Source organism: Ochotona princeps, chromosome 13, assembly GCF_030435755.1.
Source record: "Ochotona princeps isolate mOchPri1 chromosome 13, mOchPri1.hap1, whole genome shotgun sequence".
Taxonomy (NCBI): Eukaryota; Metazoa; Chordata; class Mammalia; order Lagomorpha; family Ochotonidae; genus Ochotona; species Ochotona princeps.
In genome coordinates, this window is record NC_080844.1 from 62,584,029 (window position 1) to 62,607,794 (window position 23,766).

Below are 23,766 nucleotides of genomic sequence, written 5' to 3' on the forward strand. Positions count from 1 at the left end.
CACTCTCAGCCCTCACACACACCAGTGGGAGCTGCAGCCTAATTGGAGCGACTGCCTGCAGTTTCTCTCCCAGTGCCTGAGAATTAATTCACTACATACTCAAGGGAAATGTATTGCTCACTTGTACAATTCCTCGCCCACATTTTAGTAGTGTGTGTGTGTGTGTGTGTGTGTGTGTGTCGGGTGTGCGGGAAGAGCAAAAAAAACTCATTTCTTAGAAAGGTTTATATATTTCTTCGAAATGCAGAGTTACAGAGGGGGAAAGACCGAGAGATACTGACCTTCCATTCATCAGTAAACTTCCCAAAGACTACAAGGGCTGGCCAAAGCCAGGAGCCTGGAACGCTTATCTAGATCTCCCATGTATGTAGGCCAGCGTCTGCTGCTACTTTATCAGGGAACTGGATTGGAAAGGCACAGCCAGGGCTGGAGCCAGTGGTCTGCTATGGGATGCTGGCTTCACAGGCAGTGGCTTAATCCACTGCACCCCAATGTCAGCCCCCAAATCCACTCTTGACTTGTCCACCTGTGAGCCCATGCACTGTGCTGTCTGCTGACTCTGGGGCCTCACAGAAGTAAACATCCTGCAGGCTGAGCGTTGCTCCTACTGTGTGAGGGCGAGGAGTGTGCTGAGTACTGTGTAGACTGGAGCAAGTGGGTGCAGGTGGTCACTGACTTCCGGTGCTTCCATTAGGGTGCTTTGACTGTGTGGGGCGACCGGAATTCCTGTTTGACAGAACCTGTCCTTGGAATGTGGCACGTGCATCCTTTCCCAGTGGGTGCTGAGCAGCCTGATTCTCTGCCATGGCGAGCACAGCTGGCTGTCCGTACCAGGGTTGCAGAAACAGCTCCGAGTGCCACTGTGTGCAGTGAGACTGAGCTGGGCGTGCATTTCCGACTTAGCGTGTGTGGGAGAGGAACAGTGTCCCTGCTGAGTGCCACGTCTCTCTCCACGGGCCCTTGGGGCAGGTGCCATCGCCTGTCTCTGCCACTGTGCAGATGGGAATACTGAGGCCTGAGGCATTAAGAAACCCACCCAGAGATAAGCCCTGCATAAAGGGCAGAGCCTGACTCTGGAGCTATACCTGCCCCTGTCTGATTTTGTAGTGGTGGATGGCATGCTGTTTTCTTCTATGAGGTGTCAGAGAAATCTTAGAAGTAGCTTATCCTACTGAAGGCAGTGCCTCTGTGTGGATCTGTTCATGAGCTACCGTAAGTGGGTCAAAGGCAGAGTTGTCATTGCTGCCTTGTGTGGGAGAATGGGGGCACGGGCAGCGCAGGAGGCAAGGCCATGGTCTTCTCCAAGGCACGGAGCAGCATTGCTGCCTGGCTCTCCTCTACTGCCGCCCGGCTGTCCTCTGCCTTCGCCCCTGTGAAGATGCTGGGAAAGCAAGGACAGAGGACACAGGGTCCTGCTGGCTGTGCAAGGCAGGGTCAGCAGGCTCTAGGGACGAGTCGACTTAAACTTGCTTAGCTGCAAACCTGGCACAGAGGTGTGCTTGTCTCCAGCCACGTCTAGGCTTGCACTCTCTATTTCCATGTGTGAGGTCAGCATTGAGACTCACTGGGGGACATAGGCCCACAGGTCGCCATTTGCTCAACAGGGCTGGGAGTGCATCCTCAGGGCTCTGAGAGTTGCTGGTTTTCAGGTAAGTGCAAGGAAACCAAGTCCTTTCTGGACACAGCTGCGAAGTTTCCAGAGGCCTTACTCAAGTCCGGGCTGTCCCCAGCAGTGAGCTGGCATCCCAGATGACTGGCCACACCCAGAGGGCTGCCACCCCTTCTGGGGGCTTGAGAGGTAGCCAGCTACTGGGACCCACCATGTGAAGTGTACCAGTTTGCACTTGCAGAAGCAATGCCTTCTCAGTGTAGCTCAGTCTGTGTTGGTACATGTTAGAAACAGGTGAGTTGAAGGCTGCTGTTGTCCCCTGTTCTGAGACAATAAAGCCATGTTTCCCCCCATTCCCGTGAGTCACGGTAATTTACAAGGCTTTGAAGCCCACTGTGAAGGCAAGATTATGAATAATAAAGCCAACGCGCACGAGCCTTGATTATTGATGGCAAGTGCAGGCTCCCTGTCAGTGGGGCAGTCCTGATGTGCTTGTGTGCCTTTCTGCCGGGGGCAGGGAGAAACTTGGAGGGGAGAGAAAAGTGTGGGGGCGGGCATGGGGGCAAAAACTCAGTACACAGGGACACAGGGATGGACACCCTGAGATGGAAACATGTAGGCCAGGGCACCTTGGATATAAAGGGCTCTGGAGCTGGGGTACTGGGGCCAGAGCAACACCTGCAGAGCCAGAACTCTATGGCCTTGGCTTTGGAAGACCCTGCCCTGAGCTGAGTCATCCACTGGCTCTCTCTGTGACCCGGGATGGGCTCCTGCTTTGGCCGGCATGAACCAGCAAGAGCAACCACACTTGGGGCCATGCTGACTTTACACAAAGGTCACTGGGCTGGTCCAGGAAATCCGAGTGGCCCCCACAACACTCCCTGAGTGTTTTAGTGGCCACAAACTTTTGTGGCTGGCACAGCATCATGTGTGCCTAGGACAGAGTAGAAGAATGGGGCAAAAGTAAGGGTCTAGTGGGTGAGGGTGAAGTGGAAGGAGATGCAGGCTGGCCAGCCATTCCCAGCTGCCCCCACTGGCGGTCTTTTATCCATCCTTTCCCAGGACTGGAGATGGTCTCCCCTGGTGTTCACATGGGTGAGGACAAGACACCTGTTCTTGTGTTGTCCCTGCCCCTGGGAGATGCTGAGCCTGAGTCTTCCAGGTTCTCATTCCTGGGACTTTGTGAGCTGCCTGCTTCACCTGCCTGGCGTCCACACCTCAGAGCATGGGCCCTATGTGTTGTGAAGATGTAACAGGAGAATGGCTGGGGAAACTTTGAAGAACTGTGGGACTGGTCTCATTCCTGACTGCATACCCATCCTGGTACCAGCCCCATCTTGGTGCCCCAGTGCCTGCCTGAGAAGCCGCAGGACCCTGGGTGGGGGCAGACCACGAGCCATGGCTACAGGCTGAGCGCTGCTTGCTGCTCCTGGGCATGTCTGCTGGACCTGGACTGACAGAGACGGAGCGCATCTCTGCCGCTCTCATCCCTGTTGTCTCTGACATAATCCAGCTAAACCCGTCCAGGGGTTCTGCACTGTGTCCAGGATGGGGAGATTGGAAAGAATTTTGCTGAGCACACCCGAGGTCACAGGAATGAGGCCGGTCTTACCTCCTTGGGAATCTTTGGCCTCCCTGTTGCCATGGCAACCTGGACCTGTGTTTGAAGCTTTTTCTGCATTATAATCCACGCGTGGCCTTGTTGATTTCTACTGGCTTTTTGAACATCCCACTATGCTTGGGTTTCAAAGTCTCTTGGCCTCCAAAGAAGTTTATCTTTTCATTCCATTTTCCATGAACTTTTGAATGACCCTGGTGTATATAATTGTGCTGTGTTTGTGTTTCTGTATAGCTGTTTGTCTCCAACATGAGCTTGTTCCTGAATTTGCTGGTGCTGTCTCATTTAAGGTGGAAGCTCTGCTCTACCTATGCTTGTTAACAGCCCAGGGGGTGGGGTGAGGGTGGGGAGTCTGTTACTTGCCAGGAGCTCGGGGAGGCCCGAGCCATTGGCCACATGTTGCTGCTCTGAGTTCTCGCATGCTCACATTGTTTGCTTGTCTCATGTACTCTTTACAGATGTTATCCTGCCCGTACCCCAGCCATCACGTCTCATTTCATCGAGTTCAGAAACTAGACACCAAGTGTTTTAGACTGGCTGATGCGTCCAGGAGGGACCAGAAGCCATCTTTGTTGAGTGCTGGAGAGGGTCTTTAAGTGTAAGCCCAGGCCACCTGACCTGGTTGAATAGAGGGTGTTTTCTGGGCTCCTGGCGGAGGGAGAGACACTGCTTCTGTGACACTACTCCAGGGAAAATGGAGGGACGTTTAGTCACCACACGTCAGAAGCCTCTGCGTGTTGTCCTGAGTTCAGTGCAAGCTAGACTGAAGCGGGGCATGTCGGTACTGAAACACAAGGAAGTCAGAGGGCACTGAGCCTTCCCTGCTGGGCCTGCATGTGCAGTCAGAGGGCACTGAGCCTTCCCTGCTGGGCCTGCATGTGCAGTCAGGCCTGTTGCCAGGAAGGTAGAACAGGATTTAGTAGCATGTCACAGATTTGGGGACCAGGAAACTGCCTTCGTCACACCTTGCACTTTCAGGGGGCTCCAGCTGCTGGCTGACACTTGCTTCTCTCCTGCAAGGTGCTTGCCATCATTACACATCAGCCAAGTTTTAGACTAAGCGTGTGCCCAGGGTGTGCTTTTTTGGGCACACACTCCCACGTGAACTGTGCAGCATTGAGCCACCCCCTTCTGGACACACTGCCTTGTCCCTGGAGAAGTAATGGGTTGTGTGCACCCCTCCAGAACGGTAAAGTTCAGCTCGGAGGACTGCGGCAGCCCCCAGTCACAGAACATGTCCCAGCAGGGCAGCTGCCACTCCATGGGCTTTCCTTATTACTGGCTATGCCAACTTGGGAACTTTGAGCAAATTAACTAGAAGTCCTGGTAACCTGCTAGCTGGAGGATTCAAGGCATCTTTAAGGCTCTCCAGGATCATTCCAAAAGAAATCAGGGGTGGAAACCTTGTTTATGCCAAGGGCTGTTTATTTATAGCATCACTTGCAGACCACACACAATGATCAAATTACAAAGTAGCTCGCTATCAGTTGAATGTTGAGTCCCACTTGCAGTTGTTTTGGCAAGGCCAGATCAAGAGCTTTAGCTGGGTGCTTTGCTGACCTGCAGGCTGGACAGTCCTGCCCCTCTCTGTGGGGTAAAGAGTCAGGTAGAGAAGCTATGGCTCTTAGCTGAGAGCGCCTCTTGTGGATGTCTGTGTGGCTACGATTCTCTACATTGCGATGAGCAGGGGGCTGCCTTTGTCTAACCTTTTTTTCCCTCAAGGCACAGAGACCCTCTGTCTTGGGGCTGTCCATGATGGGACTGCTGTGTGCCGGTCCGGCCTGAATCCCGCTCCGTGTAACCCTGAGTGCCACCTCTGGTCTCGTGGCAGTTTCCGCCTTTGGCAGCCAGTTCTTCCTGGAACACCAGCAGCTCATCATCTTCATCATTCAGTTTTTGTTTTTGTCATTTAAGAGGTAGAGACAGAACACTCCATCTGCTTGTTCACTTGCCCTGTGCCTGTGAAGGCCAGAGCTGGGCCGTGAGCTGGAAATGTATTCCTGGGCTCTCGGGTGGTGGGGGGACCCAGTCGCCTGAGCCATCACTGTTGCTCCCAGGGTCTGCACGAACAGGAAGCTGGAGTTGGGGGAGCCAAGTGCAAGGCAAGAGCCCGGCACTGTGACCTGGGACGCAGGCATCCTAACCAGCATCTTAACCACCAGACTCAGCCCCCAAATTTCTCATTTCAAGGGCAGAATCAGAGCTGCAGACCTGAGGAAGGGGCGCTGTGCTCACCTCCTGTAATTCCAGGACCTAAGATGGAGTGACTCATGATGTTGTGCGTGCTGGATGAGGACTGGGCTGGGCTGTGACGTTTCTGTGCTGCTGGTGGCACCTGTCTTCCATTCTACCTCTGCCTGTCTTCTGGAACAGTCTTTTTTCAGCGTTTCATTGGGCTTGTTCACAGAGGTTCCCTACACTCTACTGGGGCTTCTGACCCCCGATGGGCCAGTTATGTGTCCCCAGCTAAGGATGACAGTGCCTACTTCTGACCTTTTCAACCTCTGCAAGCCTTTCAGTCAATCCCACTTTTCCTTTAGTAAGTAACCCTGGGCTCATGCCTGTGTCTTGCAGCCCTGCTCACTCATTAGCTGACTCTCGCTGTTTCTGTATGGATCCATCTATGTGTGTTCCCCTTTGGGCAGGCTGAGATGGTCATGGCCCATGGCCCCTTTAAACCCTGCTGACACCTCAGCGTGGCCTCTGAGTGATGGCTGCTTGAACCCAAGTCACTAACCAGACGGGATCCACCTGCTGGGATCGTGGGATAACTGTGCTGTCATCTGCTATGGTTTTGTTGAGTCTCCTGTAGGAGTTAGTGGCCTGGAAGATTCTAGCAGACTGACTTCCCAGAACTAGCCTTGTGTATATGATACAGCACTTGGCCAGGTACACTTGGCTGTGTTGAACTTGACTTCCTCTCAGACCTGGATATTGAGGAGGGGATCACAGAGAAAGCACCTCTCCTGTGTCTAGGATGGGCACATCACAGGGAAGACCTCTTGCAGAGTGAGCAGTGTGGGCATGTCGCGGTCGGTGGGGGGAAGAGGGGTATGTGTGTGTGTTTGTGTGTGTGTGTCTGATGGGCACATCGCTGTTGGCGGGGGGAAGAGGAGTGTGTGTGTGTGTGTGTGTGTGTGTGTGTGTTGGGTGGGCACGTCACTGTTGGGGGGAAGAGGAGTGTGTGTGTGTGTGTGTGATGGGCATGTCCCTGTTGGCGGGGGGAAGAGGAGTGAATGTGTGTGTGTGATGGGTGTGTCGCTGTCGGTGGGGGGAAGAGGAGTGTGTGTGTGTGTGTGTGTTGGATGGGCACGTCGCTGTTGGGGGGAAGAGGAGTGTGTGTGTGTGTGTGTGTGTGTGTGTGTGTGTGTGTGTGTGTGTGTTGGATAGGCACGTCGCTGTCAGCAGGGATGGGGGGGAGAGGAGTATGTGTGTGCTGGAGTAGGATTGGATAGCTTTTCTAAGGCCGTCTGAAGTCGTCATTCAGCAGAATGCTTTGATGAATGAAATGTGCCACACGGCAGTTTCAGAACTGCTCGCTCAGCCCCACCTCCACCAGGCTCACACAGACGCCTGGATGAACCCGGCAGCCTGGGTCTACCCGAAGCTCAGCTTGCTTTCTGGGTGGGCTGCTTCTCTCTCCAGGGGTGGCAGGTGGTCATCTGTCCTGGACATTGCTGCCTGTCCTAGTGCGGCGCTTTGAGGGTGCTGGGGCCTCCTCCTGAGCCTGCTGTTCAGGGAGGAAGGGGCATGCCTGTGGGACCCTGGGCAGTGCCTGCACGTGCTGCTCAGGCTGTGCCCTCTGCAGGGAGCTGGAAGAGAGGTACTGTGTGCTGGCGGCTGGGGAGCGGCCCCCACCTCCATTGCTGGCACGGCCTCTCTCTCTCCCCCTGGTCCTCTCACTCTGAGGAGGTGGTCTCAGGAAACTCCCTCCAGTCTTCGCCGACTTTTCTGTAGGGGGCTTGCAAGTGGAGTCCTGAGGCATTGCTCCTGAGTGGATACCTTCGCAGCACTTGCGAAGGAACTCGCTCTTGATGGCAGGTGACTTTACACTGCTAGGGTGGTACTGCATTTGGAGCAGGGGCGCCTCTTGGAGCAGTGCTTAATGAAGGCAGGCTCGGCCAATGCAATTTCTGGCTGGGTGTTTTGGTTTTTTTTCCCTGGTATTTTCTTGAGTTTCAAAGAATCCGCAGAGCCCGCAAGTCCCGCAGAGCACAGGCCACAGCCTTCTGCTTCCCACCGCGCTGAACTCAGCCTCCCCAGGTGATGTGCTGTGTCAATGCCAGGCCCGGAACATGCTTGGCAGAGCATGACTGACCTGCACACACGCACGGCAGGGACCGTGGCAGGCAGTCCGGTGGCAGTCGGAGCTCTGCTCGCCATCCTCCCTTCTGTTCGGGATGTGCCACCCTCTGCAGTTGCGGTGCCCACCCGCGTATGCTGCTGATAGATTGATTTGGCTTCTGCGGTGAAGTAATTCTCCTGCCCCACCCTGCCTTAGTGAAGACTGTCCAGCGATTCCAGGGCATCACTGGTATAAGTAGAGACTGCAGTTAAGCATCAGCATGTTTTGTGACATGCCCAAGAAGCAGGTAAAGTGCTGCAGTTGGCTTATCCAAGCCCAGTGTCCATTTTCAGGTTCATCCAAGTAGCCTCATTGCCCTCCATGGTAGACTGTCGGATGAGAATGATTTATAAGCTGAGTTTGCTGAAAGCCTTTAGAAGCCGCAGATGCAGTGAGAAGGACACAGATTTGAGAGGCAGACAGCTTTGAATCGGAGCCCTGGCTCCCACCACTTACCAGCAACATGGCCCAGCCCAGAGTCGTCGGCATCTCCAGGCTGTGGTCAACTCTAGGATGGGACATTTCTGAGGATCGTGGGTTAGTGTGTCGATGAATATAATGCCTGTCGCTTAACAAAATGCACTGCAAATGGTGGCTATTAGGCTTTTCACGCCAGGAATTTCCCATCTGTGAAATAAAAAAATAAAGAAATTTGAAAACCACATTTACACATGGAAATAAATTTGATTATTTCTGCATATTTGCTTGCGCAGTGAACATGGCATATGTACATCCTGGGTAAATATATTATTCTGTGACTTAGATATTTTAACATTTCACAGTAGTAGTGTTTTTCTTGTATCTATTTGTGCCAACTTAAATGAGCTTTGTTTTCTTTCATTTTAAAGTGTCTGTGGAGCCTTAGCAGAATAATTTCTTGCATTTTTGCTTCTTGTAGTGGAGAACAGGAAATCAGGCAGCTGAGGGCACTGTGTCTTCACACACTGGCCTCCGCCGTGTGGCTGTTTGGTATGCAGACTCTGTGGGTGGACTGCCCACATCCTTGCTCTTAGAAGAGATTTTGAGCCCCTAGAAACTGAATGGGGGGGAAAGAGCTAATTGAAAAAGCTGCCATCCGCCTCCTCTAATTAACTGGCTGTCTGTTCCCTGGAGAAGGTGCAGGATTAGGAACAGGAGGCAGGCAGCTCCGGAAGTGCATGCTGTTCCAGTGTTTTGACGCAGCAATAGCTCATAGTAAAAACAGGCAGGAAGCACAAAGGGTTTGGTGTGCCCGACCCTGGCCCTCCCCTTTACTTCCTCCCACGTAGGGCAGGGGTAAAGTGGCGGCCCCTCGTAGCAGGTGTGCAGGCTGGCCAGCTGGAGCTCCTAGACCTCATTGGAATTCCACGGCGAGAGCCCAGCCGTGGCCGACCCTCCCCGAGCGCCTGCCTGTGCTGCTGAGAAAGCACGGGGCCCTTTGTGCTCCAGAGTCGCGCACTGCCAGCGCCCAGGCACGCCAATGCCAGGGACTGAGCCCTCCGCCTGTTTCTGCATCTGGGCTTGAGCCTCGGGATTGAGACACTCACAGTGTCTGTGGCTGCGCAGGGTGCAGTGGACTTTTTTGGTGACATTGGAAGAGATTTAAATCCCAACAAGGGAGGTGGAGGTGGGTTTGGGGGAGAGGGCGGGCAGAAGCTGTTCTTGAGCGGAGATGGCATTTGGCACCTGGCAGATGTGGTCCCCCGTGGAGTGGGCACGATGGGTGTGGACGGCGGTGACCAGCAGTGAGGAACCCAGGCTGCTGGCCCTTCAAGGATGCTCCGGAAAGAGGCAAGTTGGCTCAACGTGTCGTGTTAGTGTGGCCTCTGCTGCATGTGTTGCTGGGGGCTGGGGTGAGGCAGCGGGTTCCCAGACTACGCCCAGAGTCCCACCCCTCTGCCCCAGATGATAAAACTCTCTTCTTTACTGTCCAATTGTATGACTTGCTTGTGTCTTTCATGCCGAGAGACTGTGAAACTGCAGGTCCCTTGTTCAGTTGTTGTCCAGGTGTGGGTCTTACAGTCTCCTTACAGAGAAAAGCTAAGCACGTTAACAGTAAGGGATGTTGTAAAGGGAAGTAGTAAATGATGATTAAGTCCCTCCCATTGTGCTTGCATGGGTCATGTACTGTGTCTCGAAACTTGCCAGTGTGCCGTTCATTGGAGCCCATCCGGAGCAGCTCTGATGGTGGTGTTTGCCTCTGTGTTCCCCAGAGCTGCTGGGAGGAGCCCAGGTTCTGGGAGGAGGTTGGTGTTTGGCACTAGTAAAGTTGGTTACAGAGAAACAAATCGTAAAAGCAGCATCCTTGGGGCTCTTGTGGGAGCAGCTCCCTGCCCTGGCTCCAGCACAGAGCTGAGAGGTCACTGTGATTGTCGCTGCTCCCTACTGGCCACTGGCTGAGGGTCTATAGAAGAATATGAGGTCACTGGGCCCTCATGCCTGTTGGAGCTCTCCATGTGGGCATCTTGCAGTGCTGGGCTTTCAGGCCTGGCATGCCCCATTGCCTTCCAGCTGCAGGGTCTCCATCTGAGTAGGGGCTCAGAGGGATCATCTGTGCCCAGCAGGGAGCCCAGGCAGCTGGGTTAGGGAGGTAGCTAGTGCGGGGCATCTTTAACCCAGGCAGGGCGCTCCTTTGGGGAGCTGCTTCCCTTCGGTAATGGGCAAAGCAGTTTCTTCTCCATCCCTTCCCCTCTTGCTCCTCGGATTGCTTTACTTATTTGAAAGGCAAAGTGACACAGAGAGCAAGAGACTATGAGAAAATGAGGTCTTCCATCTGCAAGTTCACTTCCTAGTCAAGAACTCCATTGTGATCTCCCTCGTAGCTGGCAGAGGCTCAAGCCTTTGGCCCACCTGGCGCTATCTTCCTAGGTGCCTTAGCAGGGAGCAGGGATCAGAAGGATGGCAGCCAGGACTTGAACTGGCACTCATTTATGGGGGATGCCAGCATTGCAGACAGTGTCTCAGCCCACAAAGCTTCTCTGGGGGGGTTCTGTCTCGGTGCTGTTCTCTGCGTGGGGCAGCTGCCTGGAGGGCAGGCTTCCCTGCTAACCACACTGGTAGGGTCAGGGGTCACTGGCTGTGCTTTCTGGCTTGCTCTCCGGCTTCCATTCATTCATTCACTCTTTCACTGAGCTGCTGGTCATTCATTGCCTTCTCTTTCAGGGTTGGGGACTTAGGATAAACAAGGCTGGCTACTGTCATGGGGGAAGGCCACACCAGGAGTACATGCACTTTAATCTGTGTTTGCATCAGAAGTGCCAGGAAGGCAGGAGCTTGGAGAGCTGGGTTCCTGAGGTGGGTGGGAGTCCTGGAGGTGGGTGGGACCGCAGCAGGGAACGTACAGATGCCTCTGTAGCACTGGGAATCACCAACCATCATTTGCCAGAGTTCATCCGGAGCCTGCTGTGTGTGTTTGCCACGAAGGGACAGGTAAGTGTTGCAAGCAGAGCTGAGTTCAGAGCGCCTCTCGTTCGGGGAACTTCAAAGCTGATGGCAAGGTTGGCTTGGGAATGAGTCCTCATGTCTGTTGCCGAGGAGTTGGGTGGTGCTTTGGATGCACCGCCCTGCGGTCCGAAGGCCACAGTGTCGTGGCAGAAATAGCTCTGGCATCTCTCCAACCCCCGTGTCTCCTTCTTGCCCTCAGGAGTTCTGATTCAGAAGAAGCATTTGAGACTCCGGAGTCGACGACCCCCGTCAAAGCTCCCCCAGCCCCACCACCACCGCCCCCCGAAGTCATCCCTGAACCTGAGATCAGCATACCACCACCCCCGGAAGAACCAGGTAATGAAGGCTCAGGAGCCCCCGGGATCCCTGCAGCGGGGCCTGGCTGGAAATGGCATCCACCCTGGGGTACCTGAGAGACTGCTGGATGCGTCTCCAATCTGTGGCTGCCCCAGGTCTCCTTGGCGGTGGGTGGTGGTTTACATGAGGTATGTGGGATGGCAGATAAGCGAAGGTGATGAGCCGTGCTGGACTTGCTGTACAGGTGGTGGGGGTGGGGTGGAGAGCTCTGGGAACCTTGCACTTGAAGTGGGGACAAGCAGGTCAAGAAAGTTGCCAGCATGATCTTGGATTGCAATATTTGGCCATTCACTCCTGTCAGAATGTTGGTAACTTTGCACTTTTGCTGCAGCAGCAAAGCTGCCTCAGGCCTGGGCGCTGTGAGTACATAAGTTTCCTTAGGAATAGGACCTGAGTCTAAACACAGAATTCGTTTGTTTTTTGCACCTCTTAAACACATCATGGCCTGATGGTGTGTTTTTAGCACACCCGTTTTGACCTTATCACATGAGGTTAAAGTGTAGAATTTCCTGTGAGTGGGTTTATGTCCAGGCACTTCTGGTCAGGCATGGCCAATCATGGTGAGAGGAAGTTGAGCTGGTGCTGCCCGGCTCTGTGGCTCCTTCACTCCCCGTCACTTTTGTGCTGCCTGATTTATTTCTCTGCCCTCGACTGCTGGTCTGCACTCGAGTGAATCAGATCACAGACCATGGAGTCCGTTTTCCATAGAGCAGGTGTCACCCCCACCTCCAGCCTGCCCACTTGGTTTGTGTTCTCAGGAGTGGTGCCACCTGCCCTGGGAGGAAACAGGGCCTGCCAATGGGGGCCACACAGGCTGGCCAGGGGCCAAATAGTGCCTTAGCACCAGGACCGCTCCAGGTCCCACACTTTATTTTGTTAGGATCTTTTGCTTATTTATTCAAGTAGCAGAGAGAATCCCATTCAGTGGTTCACTCCCTAAATGCCACAACAGCCAGGACCAAATCTGGAAGCTGGGGTTCCAGGCTCTGGATCTCCCATGGAGGCGGCAGGACCCATCACTGGAGTCATTTCTGCTGCCTCCCCGGGCGGCATTGGTAGGAGGCTGCAATGAGACGTGGGACTAGAACTGGAGCCCAGGTACCCTAATGTGGGATGCAGGTGTCCTGTTGTTGTTAATAGTAATATTTGAAAGGCAGAGTGACTGAGAGAGAGAGGTCTTCCATCCACTGGTTCGTTCCCCAAATAGCCACAGTGGCCAGCGCTGGACTGGTCTGAAGCTAGGACCAGCAGCTTCTTCCAGGTCCCCCATGTGTGTATAGAGACCCAAGGACTCGGGCCATCTTCCACTGCCTTCCCAGGTACACCAGCAAGGAGCTGATCAGAAGTGGAACAGGGCCCGGCGATGTGGCCTAGCTGCTAAAGTCCTCGCCTTGAACGCGCCGGGATCCCATATGGGCGCCGGTTCATATCCCGGCAGCTCCACTTCCCATCCAACTCCCTGCTTGTGGCCTGGGAAAGCAGTTGAGGACGGCGGCCCAATGCATTGGGACACTGCACCCGCGTGGGAGACCCAGAAGAGGTTCCAGGTTCCCAGCATCGGATCGGCGCAGCACCGGCCGTTGGGGCTCACTTGGGGAGTGAATCATCGGATGGAAGATCTTCCTCTCTGTCTCTCCTCCTCTCTGTATATCTGAGTTTGTAATAAAACTAAATAAATCTTTAAAAAAAAAGTGGAACAGCTGGGTCTCAAACTGCTACTCTTATGGGATGCTGGCCACAGCAGGCAGAGGTTTAACATACTGTGCCACAGCACCAGCTCCCACAGATGTCTTAGCCCACCCCTGGTCCCCACACTTTAGAGGTCCCTGCTCTGGCCATAGCCCTTCCTGTAAAGAGTCTGTGAGGCCAGCTCCCTCCAGACCACATGCTAGGTGCATGTCACCAACCTGTTCTGAGATCCACCTCTTCCCTTTCTGGCCTGGCTTTCCAAGGACAGAGGTTTCTCTGTGCCTGCAGTGAGACCCAGGATAGTGCGGGATCCCGCAGGCTGGATGTTCGTGTGCCTGAGCTCAAGGCTGCCCAGAGCAGGGGTACAGGTGGCGGTGGGAGAAACAGGACAAGGCCGGCCAGGACCAACCCACTCGTCGGACCCGTGCCTTGGCTGAGGGCCAGGTGGCCCTCTGACCTTGGCATCCTTTTGATCTGCCCTGGGTTCAAGCAGGCCATTGTTTCCAAAAGGGTGCCCGCTCCCAGGGCATTGTTCCTCTGCAGATGCACTCCCAGTGCCAGGGCCGAGCTGTGGTGCCTGACAAATGCAGTTTGTGTTCTCCCCTCTGACAGCCGGCAGCGGGAGCTGGGTTTTGCTGAGTTAGCACAGACACTGATCGCACCCCCCTTCCCATCTCCCCGGCCCCCCGCCTGAGGATGCTGATTGGAATTTATTTCCTTCGAATGTGGAGGAGGTGGGGTGTGCTCATGGTGCACTGCCTCCTGTCTCTCACATAAAGCGTGGGGAGTGGGCAGCTGGGTTATTTTCAGAAGCTCTTCCGCAGTGGATAGGAGCAAGTGGCCAAATGGCCAATACTGTGTAATCCCCAGGTCAAACCGGGGATTTTGGGGCAGATGTAATGTACTCATGCCTCAGACTGTGTGGGGTGCTTTAGAAGAGTCTGGAAGGAAAGGATGGCATGCTACCATGCCTTTATCCCTGGACACAGAAGAGAATGCAGAGAGGACTGGCCGTGTGACCCCTGGCACTGGGGTGCCAGTCCGTTCTTTGTTCCCACCCTTCCTCCTTGTGCCCGACTTCCTTTCCCACGAAGCAGAGAACAGCCCACTCTTAAAGGCAAACACATGCCATGCCACCCTGTCTCTTAGTGGCTGTTTCTGACAGCATGAGCCTTAGAGGAGTCTTGCGAGAGAACTCCACGAGGGCAGGACTCAGCCGAGGGTTGCTTCCCACCCCTGAATCCCCTCCCTGCCGAGCCCTTGATTGCATCATATATTGTCTGGGACCTGAGACTACTTCTCTGTGTCCTCTGGAAGCCAGGCTAGCAGTCAGGAAGCTTGAGGCCTGGGCTTGTGTGGGCACCCCACCCCCACCCCTTCCCCCAGTCCGGGCTGTGTGAAGATCCCAGCGGCTGGCTGCCCCAGAGGTAGCATCCTCACTCTGCTGACTTACACGGGGTGCCCACGCTGCCTGCCTCAGGCCTTTCCCCTCCCGAGCCCTGTGGGATTGGCCGGGCTTAGAGAGCAGGACAGATGCCCGGCAGCGCATGTTGCTGGTGGGCTCCACAGGGCCCCCAGGAGAGAATGTGTGACAGTGGGCTGTGGGGAAAGTGTGGGAACATGGCCTCCCCCACTCCTGCAGACAGGTGTCAGGCTGGTGCCTTGCAGGTCTGTGTTTAGGCCACTTCAGTGGAGAGCAGAACCAGGGGACAGCATCTGCCTATCCCTTCTGCCACCCCGCCCCTCCTGCCTCAGAGACAAAAGCCCATAGGGAGTCTAGACTCATGCTCAACGACATAGCCCAGCTCATCCTAAATCCCACTCACTCCTCTAGGCAAGTAGATGTTGACCCCAGACAGACCATGAAGCTGGTAGGAGGATCTGGGTTTCAGACTTTCCCTGTCTGGAGATGCACCTGAGACCCCATCCCTACGCTGCTGAGCCACTGCCCAGGGAAGGCCGGATGGAGGGAGACCTGGGATTTTAAGGGGCTGCAGAGAGAGCAGAGCCAGGAGGCTTGACACAGCTGCTCCATGGTCAGAACACCGAAGATGCAGAAAAGCTCAAAGTCAGGGCAGACCCACCACCACTTCCAGAAGGCACTGTCCCCACCTGCAAGAGAACCTGGCCGTGGAGGCAGAGGCAGGGAGATGTTGAAGCAGCTCCCAGACTCCCGAGCCGTCCAGTTACCTCATAGCTGTAATCTCCCACTTCCTTGATGAGCATCCTGGGCACCATTCCCGAAGCAAAGGGTTGACAGACAGAGCCTGCTGAGCACTGCCCAGAGTGCCATCTGTACTGTAGAAGTTGTCACAGCCTCGTGAGAGAGACCAGCTCAGGTTCAGCGTTCCTGACCTTTGCTGGTTTATGTCCCAAGCCTGGCCTGGCCTCTTTTGTTCCTTATTCTGTACTCTTCCGGACCACATTGCTACATTTGCTCTGCGTGGTCCAGAGCTGCATTTGTGGTTTCCCGGTGACATCATTTTTAGCGTCCTCGACAGCCCCCGAATAGCTGTGACCCCTGGAGATGCAGCAAAGGTGCCACCTGGTGCAAGCAGAGTCAGGCCAGGGCTGTCCAGGTCCCTTTGCACTAGTGGGGTTGTAAGGTCATTGAGCCAGTGCCTGGGGAATAAGGAGCAGCCTCCTTGGCTGGGAGGAAGTAGCCAAGAGAGCCGAGATGGTACAAGAGGCAGACGTGAGGCAGGCAGAGTTGGAGGGCAGGGTGGCAGCCGTGAGCTCATCCCATCGCTGTTGCCTGGGGGCCTCTCAGTGTCCTCTCCGAGGCTCTGACTGGGGAACAGACACACCATGCTGGGTGCTGCTTGTCTCCCTCGCTGCAGCCACCCTGGCCTCCTAGGGGTTCCTCTGAGGGTCTGGGGGTGCTTCTGCCCCAGAGCCGTTGCACCTGCTGGCTCCTGTGCCTAGGGTACTTCCTTCTCCAGCAAGCCCACAGACCCATGCCTTTGCTCAGATGTTTTCACCCCAAAAGGCCTTATTTTAAAATGCAATGCTCCCTTCCCTCCTGCTGTATTTTTCTCTGTATTATGGATCATCTTCTTAGAGAGATGCCCAGAGGCTTGCTTACTCCCCAGGTCAAAGCCAGGAGCATTAGCTGGGTCTCCCACACAAATGGCATTGACCCAAGCGCTTGGACCATCTTTTGCTGTTTTTCCCAGGGGAATGAGCAGTGAGCTGGATCAGAGACAGAGTAGCCGGGACATGAACTGCTGCCCATATGGGATGCCAGTATCACAGACTGTGGCTTTACTGCCACGCCACAACCCCTTTCTGACAGTCTGATTGTTCAGTCTCCTCCCTGACAAATGTGGCTTGCAGGAAGGCAAAGGTTGTATCTGCTTTCTTGGTTGTTGCATCCCCAGTCCTGGTTAGGGTCTTGACAAATGTGTTTTGAGTAGTCTGGGTTGTCCCTTCATCAGCCATCATTACTCCAATTTCACAGATTAGGAAAGTGATGAGGTGGGGTTTGCAACCGAGTGGGTGCCCAGTGGTGGCATTTGTCAGCTCCTGCTCGCCCTGGGGGTGGCAGTCTGGGGGTGACACCTCTCCAGTGACAGCGTTGTCTCCCTTTCCCAGGCTGCAGCTCTGAGACGACCCCCGTGCCCGATGGCCCACGGCACGACTCGGTGGAAGGCAGCCCTTTCCGGCCTCCCTCACACTCCTTCTCAGCTGTCTTCGATGAAGACAAGCCCATAGCCAGTAGTGGGACTTACAACTTGGACTTCGACAGCATCGAGCTGGTCGACTCCTTCCAGAGCTCAGAGCCTCGCTGCCCAGACTCCAAGCCTCAGGAGTGCCCAGGGAGCACACGGAGGAAATCCTCGGACTCTGTGCCTGCCTCCAAGTCCACGCTGCCCCGCTCCCTCAGCCTGCAAGCCGGAGACTTTGATGGTGCTTCCTGCTCGGGCAGCCCTGAGGCCACGGCCCCTGCCGTGGATGTGTACAGCACGGGTCCCAGCAGCGCGTCTAGCACCCTTAAGCGAGCTAAAAAGCCGAGGCCGCCATCCTTGAAAAAGAAACACACCACCAAGAAGCCTGCAGAGACGCCCCCAGTGGAAGAGACGCAACCAGAGCCAGCCGACGAGGGACCTGTCCACGCTGAGGAGCATGTAGCATCAGAGACCAAAACGGAGCCAGCCAAGCCTGAGGGTTCCAGAACGGGCACGTCCGAGGAGAGTCCCCTGGAACCTGCAGCTGCAGCTGTACCCGACAGCACCTGCTCGCCAGCCTTGGAGGATACGGAGGAAGCTGGTGCTCCAGCCCCGGCAGGTGGCAGAGGACAGAACTCTCCCCCAGTGCAAGCCTTGTCCAGCAGCACGGCCCCCGAGGCGGCAGAGGGGACCTCCACGGAAAGTGGGGGACAAGGAGACTCCCCTGCCAGAGGGCTGCCGGTGAGGCTGGAGTTTGACTACTCTGAGGACGGCCAGGGGGACAGCACCCCTCCTACCAAAAAGACAGGCAAAAAGCCCATCACCAAGATGCCCCTACGGAGGCCAAAGATGAAAAAGACCCCCGAGAAACTGGACAACGCCCCTGCCTCACCCACCAGCTCCCCTGCTGAGCCCAGCGACATCCCTATCGCCAAAGGTACCTACACCTTTGATCTTGACAAGTGGGATGACCCCAACTTTAACCCCTTTTCTTCCACCTCAAAAATGCAGGAGTCTCCCAAACTGCCCCAACAGTCCTACACCTTTGACCCCGAGGCCTGCGACGAGTCCGTTGACCCCTTTAAGACATCCTGTAAGACCCCCAGCTCCCCATCTAAGTCCCCAGCCTCCTTTGAGATCCCAGCCAGTGCCATCGAAGCCGGCGCTGTGGACGGGGACGGGCTAAACAAGCCCGCCAAGAAGAAGAAGACGCCCCTTAAGACGTAAGTTGAGGGGTGACGGTGGGAAGGGTGGGGAGGCCGGGGTCTGCACGCTGCCCGTGACCCGTGTACAGCCAGGGGTCCACCTAGCCTCTGGCTGCCCTAGCCTGTGCCCTGGCTGCTGTGTGACGCCACGTCCTTGCCCGTTTCACAAAGCAGGTAGAGTGCATGGTTTCCTCCTCTCTGGGGCTACAGTGGTGGCCTTTGCCCATCCCTGCTGGGCACTGCCCTTCTCCCTCCACGAGTTGCTTTTGTGAGTACGTTGCTTTGGGGAGAAGCCAGGAGATGTCCTGTGACATACAATCCATAGTATTTGTTTCTGGCTGTGAATGAGAGTTGGACCCAGGAGCTGGGCAAGGCCATATACCTAACCAGCCTTAAGAACCCTTCCCCCATCCCCAACCCTCCTCTTCTTTCCTCTCTCTAAGAGAAATGGACAGAGAGATTGGTCTCCATCCGCTGTTTGATTTTCCAATGGCCGCAACAGACAGGGCTAATCCAGGCTGAGACCAGGAGCCTGGCATTCCTTCTATGTCTCCCATGTGGCAGCAGGGGCCCAAAGCCCTGGAGCCATCTTCCACTGCCTTCCCAACCTTTAGCAGGGAGCTGCCTCAGAAGGATGGCAGCACAGTCCTGCTGTGGTCTGCCAGCATTGCTGGCAATGCTTAACCCACTGGCCCCTCTAGGCAGTTTTGGTAGACAGGAGCCCAGAGGTCCCTGTAAGCTCAAGTGAGGTGGCTGGAGTCTGAAGGTGACACCCTGCAGTGCCCAGGAAGTCAGTAGTAATTGGGCCTCTTGTCCTCCGGTACTTGCTGAACATGACAGCCTTGACTGTGCCTGCAGTTTGTCCCAAGCTGTGCCTCAGCTCTCGCTTTGGCAGCTATAGGTCCATTCTGAGGACACAGGAGCAGGAAAAATGTGTTTGGCTGGTTGCAGACTTTCTTACTGTCCTGAGAAATGCCAGTGATAACTTAGCCAAGCTGAGGAGTCCCATCTTCTGATGTCTGTGCTGCACAGTAGGCTGAATCAGCCTGGCACGAGCCAGACAGGGGGACCCATTTACCTGTTGCTCTGGGCTCCCCCATGCACTCAACATTCGAGATGATCCAAGGGTTCTCTCTAGCAGGCTTTGGCCCTGGGTCACTCTGCACTGTTTGGTGTGACGGGGAACCCTTCCCTGCCGTGAATGTCCCCTGGTCTTGAGTCAGTAACCCCACAAGACTCTTAGAGATTCCTTGAAATATATGCTGGGAGCTTTAAGCATGGAAGAAGAAAAAACCCAAAATCTCAACTGCAAGCCTGTCACCCCATCACCTACACCTTGCCCTCCGTCCCCGAGATGGCCCGGCTGTATTCTGTGCATGGCCATGTTCTTCTGTCATCAGAGCTAACACAGGTTGGGAACACCACACCACATCCCTCAGTCTAGAACAGGTGGGTGCTGTTGGCTTGGAAGACCCTGTGCTGGGGTGACAGAGCTCTCCAGTCCCCTGTGCTTTGCGGGGTCCCAAGAGCTGGGAGAGGAGTCATGCCCCAGCAGCGTCTTGCCAAAATGCTAGGCTGTTGCCCGCCCTCCCAGCAGCACCTCTGGCGATAGTTCTCATCTCCTGACCCGTCGATAAGCGGTTGTCTGCAGGCATATCCTTTTGTCAGTTCCTTCTGTCTGTCTCTCTTTTCTTTGTCTTCTTGTCTTAGGATGGTTGAAGATGTGATGTCTGTGTGTTCTCTGTTGTAAGTACATTCGATGGAATATGCCTCCTATCCTGCACTTGCCTTTGCCTTTTGTTTCTGCTTCCAAGCCTTTGTTTGTTTCCTGTCCATGGCCACTATGGATCCATCTGTGTGGTGGGTTTGGGAAGGACGGGACACGGGGTGTCCGGTGGCGGGGGTCGTTTTGTGTTTCACGGTGATTAGCTTCAGTGAGCCTGCCGGGCTGTGCAAACATGATGATCTCACATCTGCTTGATTGTCCAGAATGAAACTCTGCTCTCCTTTGCACATGGGATGTCTTCTCCTGAAACACACACGTTATTTTCTTTTGAACTCTTCTTTCCATCCTTTCATTTTAAATGGGACTAGCAGGCGATGGCTTTCACTAGTATCATACCCTCATAGCCAAATTAGCCGTCCACTGTAAGCACAGGCCCTGACCACCCTGGCAGTCTTGCTTCCACCACACAAAGCTGAGGCCCTTCCACACGGAGGTCTGCAGGAGTACCTGAGATGCAGGGTCAGCGGCAGGTGGAGCCCACGGCCGTGAGAGCCATCGCCAGGCTGCCCTGGGCTGGGTGCCTGCTCCTCCAGCCTCAGGCCAGTGTAGCCAAGCCCTGTCTGCAACTGTGCTGCCTCCTCTGTCCCTCTGTATCTGCCTGTCCTGGCCAGCCGGGATCACCTGGGTGGAGCTCACCTGCTTTTTCCCTGGTCCTAGGCGTCTGGTGGTCCCAAGACTGGGTGGAGTCCCTGTGACTGTCTTCTTTCCAAGAGATTTCTTAAGGATTTGCAAGCCACTTAGTGCCTACAAAATCCACTTCTATATTTATATGCATGAATAAATATATGCTTCAAGTTGTGATTGCCCTGTGTTTATGGCAAGCGACATAAATGCTGTAAAAGAGCCAGTTGCAACACTTTGCTCATGATTGAATGCCATTGTTGGAGCGTTTCCTTGGAGAGAACAGGGAAGGAACTTGAGTGTTAAATTGTTCTGCCCAGCCAGTGAGCGAGGAAAGCAGGAGAGGATAAGAATGTGCAAGGTGAGCAAAGCTCCATCTCTGCTGGCAGTGGCACCAGATCGTGGAGCAGCGAGAGACCAGGGACGGGGCCAGTCTTCTGGGGCGACAGGACCAGCATTTTGACTGTGGCAGCAACTCCATGTGCATCCAGTGGATACCTGGGGGCACTGTTGCCGCGGGCCATCCCTTGTTTGGGAGCCTGAGCTGATGTTCCCTTAGCCTGGGGGCTCCCCCATCACCCCCAGTTAGGTATGAAGGGAACAAAGCACCAGTTCAGTCCTGCCTTCTGGCAAAAACCCATCCAGAAGGTTCCAGAGTATTGGAACCCTAGAAGCTCAAAGTCCCCATGAGCGGGCAGGGTTCTGTACTGTCTCCTTGAGGACTGGGTCCTATTCATTGATGTCCCTCCCCCATCTTGAATTGGCTGAGACATTTCTGGAAGAATCAGAATAAATTAATCTGCTCCCCAAAAATTTGCTCTATAAAGTAAGAAGGTTTCGTTAAATTTAGCATCATTTTCTGGGTCAGCTCTCCGAAATGGCATCTCTGTAAAAGTTTCCAGCTTGATGGATTTTTCCCCCCTTGAGGGCAAAAATAATATCTGTGAAAAAAATCAATGAATCTGTGTTGGCTTGGGCTGGGCAGCTGGAGGGTGAGGGTGAGGGCAGTGTGGCCAGATGGCTCAGCAGAGGGGGGCCCAGCCTGCTCCGTGGTGTTCTGGGAATTCTGAGCTTCCGTTCGCTGTGTTCACATTCTCCATTTTGTTTCCAGTGACACATTTAGGGTGAAAAAGTCGCCCAAACGGTCTCCTCTCTCTGACCCACCTTCTCAGGTACAGTGTTGCTTTGATCTTGGTGGGTTGGGGAGTCCTCGTGCTCTGTCCCCACATCCGATCCTGTCTGCTGCTATGGCTCACGTTTCCGGGTCCCTTCCGACCCCCTGCCTCTCACGCAGGGGCTTTCAGACAGAACATTGGATTGCTTCACTTTGGGGAAAGTCGGAAGGAGGTCTGGGAAAACCATCCTTGGCTGTCACGTTGTGAATCAGGCCATCACCCTGACTTTCCGCTGAAGCTAGTCTTCTGAGATAAATTAATATAGAGTTTTAACAAAGGAAGGGGTACACAGGGGGAGATAGCTGAATGGGAGCGTATGAACAATTTTGAAACTCAGGCATAGTTTTCTCTTAATGTGCGTCTTCCATGAGCTGTTTGAAGGCCCCTCGTGTAGGCCATGTCCTGCACCCTGCTTACAGGCAAAGGACAGTTATTCCCAACCCTGATTGCCACACTATTAGGGGACAGGATGGTTACCCCCAAGCCTGTTCCCTGCACTGTTGGGGGGCTGTAAAACATGCAGCCCTCTCCTCCAGATAGGAGCCAATGAAGCCTCAGCTGTAGACCCCAAGCTTCAGTCCCTGTCCCCCAGCTCAGTGCCACATTTGTTCCATGACACACTCCTGCAGACATGGCCTCCAGGGTCCAGCAGGACTGCCAGGTAACACTGAGTTCAGGAGCCTGTGTCCTGTGGCACCTTGTCAGCATGGCATCGCAGTTGTAGAAGAGCTAGCAGGAATGTTTCAACCAAAGCTCAGAATCCTGAGTTTGCTTGTTTGGTTGTGGGATCCCATGGGCACTCCCCAAAGCAAGCTACCCACAGAGGAGATGAAGCGGGGACAGCATGTGCTTCGTGAAGGGACCCCTGAGAGCAGGGTCCAAGAAGCACCCGCTATGGCTGTTGGCAGGGACCTGTTCTGATTCAGGGTGCCCCAGGCCCCAAGGTGGGTACAGTTTCCAGGAGAGAGAACCCCCAAGGAAAGACTCTGCTTTCTTTGCCCTCATAGGACCCCACGCCGGCCGCGACCCCGGAGGCCCCACCAGTCATCTCCGCTGTGGTCCATGCAACAGATGAAGAGAAGTTGGCGGTTACCAGCCAGAAGTGGACATGCATGACGGTGGACCTGGAGGCCGACAAACAGGACTACCCCCAGCCCTCCGACCTGTCCACCTTTGTCAATGAGACCAAATTCAGTTCGCCTACAGAGGGTAAGCAGCTAAGGGCTGAGAGGACTTCTCAGTAAGGTGGTGACTGTGCCCTTGGGACTGTGCGGTCCTCTGGCCTGACCATAATCCTTTGAAACAGCCTGAAACTTGAAACCAGCTACTTCTCGATGCAAGGACACTTGCTGCGAACCAGCATGGTGTCCCCCCCTTGCCTTCTGGATCCTGTGTACCAACAGGTGCTCTGCTCAGTCCTGGCTATGTGGCGCTCTGTCCCTTTTTTGATTTTGAAAAGCATGGCACTTAAGGGGGCATGCTTCAAGCCCACCTTGCAGTGTGGGTCAAGTCTGTCCCAGGGGAGGCGGGACGCATCTCTGGGTGTGTCCTCCTGGGGGCACACCTTGTCACATTGCGAATGAGACATCCACCGCGGGCTCACTGCAGGGATGTAGTTCCTTCGCAGGTACCCCTTGCACTTGGAAGAATTTCCTCCTCCTGTGTATTTGCCACTGATTCTCTGGCTTGGAAAAGTCACACTCTGACGTTGGTGCAGCAGGATGGGGTGGGACAAGGTGCTTGTCAGCTTGTGGGCTCCAGCAGGCTTCTGCGAATACACTTCTGTTAGGGAGGCCAAAGACAGGCAGCCCAGCCTCTCTGGTGATGCATCCATCCTTAGCAACCCAGTCCATACCTGCCCTCCTCCCCTCCTCCTCTGTGTTGCCCAGGGCCGGCAGCTTGACCCTTTGGCTGTGGTGGTGGGTCTGAGCTGCCTGCTAAGGCTGGTTTCTGCATCTTTGCTGCTCCAGGAACCAAGACCTTCATGAAGTGACCTCCACCATGCCGGCCTGGCCAGGGAGTTGCGTAGCTCAGGCCCTTCGTGGTGACACCCAGGCTGTTACGGTCAGGTTTCTTTCAAAGGCATCCCATGTGTCCCGAAGACCTCAGGGTAGCACAGCGTGTGTTTGTGCCGAGATCTGTTTCAGGAAAATCGTGGGTTTTTTTCTTAGCATTAGAAATATTTTCTCACAGCCCGAAGCCATCTTTCCATGGGCCATCTTTCCATGGGCCACCGTGTTGATAGGTTGGACCTTTGGTCCTTTGGTTAT

At 54.8% G+C, this 23,766-nt stretch overlaps 1 protein-coding gene across 13 annotated transcripts in view; it reads left to right on the plus strand.

Moving 5' to 3' along the window:
* Window positions 1-23,766, plus strand: part of LOC101530588 (transforming acidic coiled-coil-containing protein 2) — a 115,752-nt gene that overhangs the window by 69,488 nt on the left and 22,498 nt on the right. For 7 of the 13 annotated variants that reach the window (XM_058671720.1, XM_058671719.1, XM_058671723.1 and 4 more), the window contains 5 exons: window positions 11,195-11,331; window positions 16,636-17,932; window positions 19,625-19,660; window positions 21,433-21,493; window positions 22,504-22,705. In XM_058671720.1, the coding sequence (XP_058527703.1) occupies window positions 11,195-11,331; window positions 16,636-17,932; window positions 19,625-19,660; window positions 21,433-21,493; window positions 22,504-22,705 (1,733 nt within the window). The remainder of the gene's footprint in view (window positions 1-11,194; window positions 11,332-16,635; window positions 17,933-19,624; window positions 19,661-21,432; window positions 21,494-22,503; window positions 22,706-23,766) is intronic. The other 6 variants (XM_058671721.1, XM_058671725.1, XM_004579759.3 and 3 more) reach the window with 2 other exon arrangements.